The 5,828-nt window shown below is 36.7% G+C and overlaps 3 protein-coding genes across 3 annotated transcripts in view; 2 read left to right on the top strand and 1 right to left on the bottom strand.

Annotated features, from left to right (window-relative positions):
* The window catches only part of LOC118737262 (mycosubtilin synthase subunit C), a 196,019-nt gene that overhangs the window by 23,302 nt on the left and 166,889 nt on the right, over window positions 1–5,828 (top strand). The gene's annotated exons all lie outside the window — the stretch shown is intronic.
* The window catches only part of LOC118738153 (neuromedin-U receptor 1-like), a 57,084-nt gene that overhangs the window by 22,887 nt on the left and 28,369 nt on the right, over window positions 1–5,828 (bottom strand). The gene's annotated exons all lie outside the window — the stretch shown is intronic.
* The window catches only part of LOC118737263 (growth hormone secretagogue receptor type 1-like), a 12,981-nt gene continuing 12,326 nt past the window's right edge, over window positions 5,174–5,828 (top strand). Inside the window, exons 1-2 of the mRNA XM_036467666.1 lie at window positions 5,174–5,348; window positions 5,457–5,637. Of these exons, the coding sequence (XP_036323559.1) occupies window positions 5,216–5,348; window positions 5,457–5,637 (314 nt within the window). The 5' untranslated portion in view covers window positions 5,174–5,215. The remainder of the gene's footprint in view (window positions 5,349–5,456; window positions 5,638–5,828) is intronic.

Here is a 5,828-nt window from a genome sequence, read left to right as displayed (position 1 = left end):
CGAACCGAACACTGATTTTGGTAATAAAATTCAATGATTTGCAAGCGCTGCTCGTTAGTAAGTCTATTCATGATGAAATGTCAAAGCATACTGAGCATCTTTCTCTTTGACACCATGTCTGAAATCCCACGTGATCTGTCAAATACTAATGCATGAAAATCCTAACCTCAAAAAAATCACCCGTTATTACAAGAAGACACATTTCGTATCCTTAAATAAGGGCTTTAATTTCGTATGTCAGTATTAGATTGGCTTAGTTTCGTCGAAAATAAAATAAAATATTTCGTATGTTTTTATTTGAGGCCACATAACAATTTATTAATTCGTTTTGTATTGCAAATGGTATTTTTTAAATGAGTATCGAAAAAGATTATTTTCATTACCTGCTTACCTTACCAGCTTTTTACAAAGTTCGGAAAAATATTCACTAAAAGCCTAATCGAATTTAAAAACCAGGAGTACACATATAAATGAGTTTGACTGTTTATTAAAACCCAGGATATTTAAGAAATTCTCAAATGAACAACTCTAGTTTTTTTTTTAAGTTTTGTTGCTACCTGTAAAGACACACACATTTTAAGTAGGGCCTTTCTTCATTACAGTATCGATATTTACCCACTTTTATTCCTTTGAAGAAAATTTTGACGAAAACTCAAGAAAAACAACAAGAAATGATTTACCTAGAGTTATTGAAACTAATAATTCGACCTTTAATAAAGCGGAAAAGAAAGAACCTTTATTTGGGAATTTTTAAAAATACAATATATTGCCATTTTTTTACTCGTTCTTATTCAATTTATTTTCATTAGTTTGCAGTCCCTCGCACCCTAATATAGACGTTGCTAATACAAATACACTGCATTGAATACACTTCACAGCTGCGTTCACTGCTTTGTTTATTATAACTCTGGTGCCAATTAATGATTGTGGGCCAGGATAAACTATCCAAAAATCTGGATAATTGGTATATAACTCATGGGACAAAGAATGTGAAATAATAGTGATTAAGCTTTGATAGACGCAAACACTTGCTACACATCGACATTACACACATACGAATACATTTTATGTCCACGCATTAAGGGGCAGTGAGATTGCCACTTTAACTTTCAGATTGTTTATTTAAACTGCGCAGAAAATTAAGGCAAACAAATTTTAAATATTTAAGTAACTGAAGATGTTAAAACTTTGAGTTAGTTTCGCAAAGAACACACTGCGAGTTCTTTAACATCCTGATAGACAGCCGCAGACTAAAAGTCCAGAGTACAAATTTTAAAATGCATCAACGATTTTAGTCGCTGGTGAACTTTGGCCAAAACATAACGATAGACTTTAATGCAATGCTTTCGTTTGTTTATTTTTCTTTCGTATCGATTTAGTTGGCACTCTCAACGATTTTATGAAAGTTTTCCTACTGAAAATTTTTTGTAAATCGTGACGTATAAGTATTGCAATTTTTTTACTTTTTTTACCGATTAACAACGATTTTCAGTGTTTTCTTAATACAAATGGAAAATTACCTTAGCAACTCAAATCCATTCTAATTTACATTGAATGCGCTTTATTATAAAGAATGCCACAAAGAAAAATGATAATTTCTTAAAAAAAGAGTCTCGGAAATGAAAAATATAAACTTAATTTTTCAGTAGATATTTTTTTTTAAATCTGGTCAGAATTTCAAACTTTTGCATATAATTATTTAAAAAAAAAATTAAAATGCGCTAAAAGTCACAGCACTTTATATTGCTACTGATGCCAGTGGCTCACCTAATGGAAGTTTGGTTGTTTAATGTACATTACTAGATATACTCTTGTGGTCAGATGAGTTATGTGACATTTTGACCAGTGTTAGCTATTTTTCGTTTGTTTACTTAATGTTTAACACTTTTCAAACTTTGTGCAAAAATTATAAAAATGCAAAAAATTTTACCAATTACACCCAAAAATGTAAAACTTTTTATTCAGAAAAATTTTAGGTACGCAGTTTTATAACCCATTATGCTGTGCATTTTCTTCCAAATAAAAAATTAACTGTCGAACATACTTTAATGGAAGGAAATGCTCAACATCATCTGCTTAAAGAATAATTAAAAATCAACGCTAACTACTAACTTTCGTAAAAATGTCGAGCTTTTTTATTCGATTTCCTAGAAATGCAGATTCGCAGCCCATTGAATTCTACAGAACAAGGTACACGTCTCAAATGCCTAAAAATTACCCTTGACACACAGTTTAATTTTATATGGAAGAAAACCGTAACATCTTCGACAAAAAAAAAATTCTACAAAAACTACGGTTAATTTTTTATCCATTTGGCACTTGTACTTTATTCTACTAGAATTAAATGGGCCACAAACTGCGTACTCAAAATCTTTCTAGAAAATCTAATTAAAAAAGCTGAACATTTTTACGAAAGTTTTTTGATTTTTTTAAATAAAGTCTGAAAGTTAGATTTAATGATATGTTTAAACTTAATTATTCATATATTTTGCAAGTATGCGAATATGTTAGTTATTTTTTAACTCTTGTATTAAAATTAGTGAAATTATTTTTGTACGATTCTAAAAATGTAATCAAATCCAAAAGTTATGTACCAGTGTACCAAACTAGAAAAAACTTACCAAAAATGGTACATTTTGGCCAAAATGGCAACCGTGCAGGTGATTAGTGTTAACCAGAGATGTTGGAAACGGCCCTTAGTGTGCTAAACGACCTTTCCATTGTGCAAGTTATGCACGACAGAGCTAAGTCGGAAGAAAGTTCGCTGTCAAAATTAAAGCACACTACAGTTTATGAGATTGCATCCAACAAAGGCGACAACGAAGTTCGCCTGACAAAATTCGGTAAAAATACATTTATTTTTAATTTTGCCACTGTCGCCGGTCACAAAATCAGCTATCAGTGAGAAAATACTTTTGCTTCTTCACTTTCACATGAGGGAAATTTGGGGTTCGTGTTTTGTTTTGTATTTGTATATGTTTTATTTTTCATTCAGTTGATGGGAATTTCGTTTCGGCTCTTCTTTTCTGAGCGAATTGTACGGCGAATATCACCCGAAGCCATAGCTCCGTCCGACGAAATTCGCTCTGCAAGTTGGTTCTGTTTATACCACGGCGAATTTAAACAAGGTGGTGTTGTTAGATCAGCTGATTTCTTCGCCTAATCTGTATTTTGTTTTTGCTTTTACTGATTTGACAGTGGCCGCTTTGGTGTAGTGGTTAGCAGTGCGCGCTACCACTCCGCAGAGCCTGAGTTCAAACCCGGTTCAAACCGGCATCAAAAAAAAAAGTTTTTTTTTATTCTAATAGCAGTCGCCCCTTGGCACGCAATGACAAACCTCTAAGTGTAGTGATTGAAGAGCAATGAAGTAAATCTGAAGTAAGCGAGACAATTCTCCCCACTTCCCCTAGATAGCGACGCCCAAGTTCTGGTCACTAACCTGGGTTGAACATTGACCCGTATTATTTTAACTCCAACAGCTTTTCTTAACAAAATTATGATGCTCTATTAATTTTTTAGCCTTTTATTTACAACCCATATTCATGAGCTCGAAATTTCTTAGAAATTAAATACGTAATAAGTATTGCAAGAATTTTAAAGACCATAAATTTCGCATTTTCTTTTCAGCTACTTCATGAAAAGAGGCTATTAAGTACTTCAATATAACTGAATGCGCAAGGTTAAATTATTTGGGGTTGTAGCCCCGTAACTAACTAAGTATTACATAACAACGAACTTAATTTGCTCACTGCCGAGGCAAGCATATGCGCAAACCTAATCAGATTAGCTGCTCATCCAACCAATGTCGCCATTCCGGTCTCACAGTTAATTCGTCGAATATTCAAACAATAATTTCCATCGGAATAGTTGGCCAGCATTCGGACAAACAGCGGGTGATTTCAAGAAAAAAAAACTCGTATTTTAATCCACACACATAGACGAATGCTTCCGGCCATAAGTTGTAATGCATTAGACGCACTTTGTGTGGTAATGTTGCGTGGTATTTAATTACCAAGGCGCCCTTGTAGCAACAGCAGCAGCAGCAGCAGCACGAACAGCCACATCAGCTGCAACGGCAGCAGCAACGAGGTTACAACGCAACGCCACACGGACAGACGCAGCACAGGACAGCACCAGCAACGTTTGCGCAAAATTAACGAAACAGGCAGTGGAAGCACCGAACGCAGCTGTGGCACCAAACAAACGAACACCGATATTTGACTACAAAATAACAACAACGTCTGCTGAGGTTGAGCCAAATCAAGAGTGTCGCAAAGTAGTGGTGGCGGTGGAAGCAGCATCTGCAGAAGCTGCAAAACAACACACGAATACGACAGCAGCATCAACGGCAACAACGAGCCATTACGTCAATCCGATCAATTTACATGGTATTCGAAAGTACCACCAAAGTCGAGTGCACAAAAATCAATCCCAACGCAATAATCGTGAAACTTTACATCTTACCCCTACACTAGTCGCTGTGCTGTCGCTGCTTCTGTGCTGGTGTGTGTCAGACGTGGCAGGAGCTTCGCCTGTGGCTTCAACTGCAAGTGATAATGACGTGCATGGCGATAACGCTAGTGTCGATATCAATAACGCGTTAGCTTTGCCAAGAGTTGCTGCGAACCTCAGCAGGAACCCCTGCGCTCTAAATGTACAACGAAACCATGACTGCCACTCAACGCTTCCCCATGGCGATGACTACAATATCAATGGGAACGTTTACAATGTACAACAATCCATTACCAAAACTACAGTTTCACTTCAATTCATACAACCCGCAAAAGAAGTATTCGACACCGCAACTACCATCAAATCTCTCGCCACTGCCAGCGAAGCTGCCGCCGTCACCACCGTGGAGAGTGCCACCGTCGCTTCGCTCCTCATCATCACTGCCACCAGTTCTACTGGCAATGTGTCGGCTGTGCCCGACACTGATGAACTGCCACAAATTCCTGCATACATACGCACCACAGCGATGTGCTTTTGCATAGCAATCATGACGCTCGGCGTTATTGGCAACATTATGGTAAGTGAATACTCTGTGTGTTTGGCATTGTGTGTGGTGGTTGTACGTTGCGTATGAGTAATCAACTGTGGAATTTCGTTATTAAGCTAGTTTCACTTTTCTTTTCGATTTACATACATACATACATACATACATACATGCATACTTCATATGTAGGTGCCAATTGTTATAGTGAAAACCAAAGATATGCGCAACTCCACCAACATATTTCTCACCAATCTCAGCATCGCCGATCTGCTAGTGCTGCTTGTTTGTACGCCAACTGTTTTGGTCGAAGTGAACACGCGACCCGAGACCTGGGTGCTGGGCCATGCCATGTGTACGTACGAGTTTCATTACAACAGTTTCATTAAATTAAATGCATATTTAATCACAGTGTAATGTAATTCTTGTTTCTTTTAATTTCCTCCCTCTTTTTCTTTCTCAGGCAAAGCAGTGCCATTTGTTGAGCTAACAGTCGCGCATGCTAGTGTTCTGACGATTTTGGCCATCTCTTTTGAACGCTATTACGCTATCTGTGAACCACTGAAAGCCGGCTATGTTTGTACAAAAGCTCGCGCCATCCTTATTTGCATACTGGCCTGGTGTATTGCTGCTGGCTTTACAAGGTATGTAAGTGTTTTGGGATGTGAGTAAATAGGTATAATGTACATATGTATGTATATGTCAACACCTTCCCGCAATAGTTGGATGATCAGTTAAATTCAATTACGGAAACACCAGCATTGACGTAAATACATTTGAATTAATGCTACTATTATCAAAATTTTTGTAAAATCTAATTTTTTCATAAAATTTT

The sequence above is a fragment of the Rhagoletis pomonella genome, unplaced genomic scaffold, assembly GCF_013731165.1.
Source record: "Rhagoletis pomonella isolate Grant_MI unplaced genomic scaffold, Rhpom_1.0 Rhpom_scaffold_00004, whole genome shotgun sequence".
Classification (NCBI taxonomy): Eukaryota; Metazoa; Arthropoda; class Insecta; order Diptera; family Tephritidae; genus Rhagoletis; species Rhagoletis pomonella.
The sequence above is the reverse complement of the archived record's forward strand: the minus strand, read 5'-3'. Positions and strand labels throughout refer to the sequence as shown.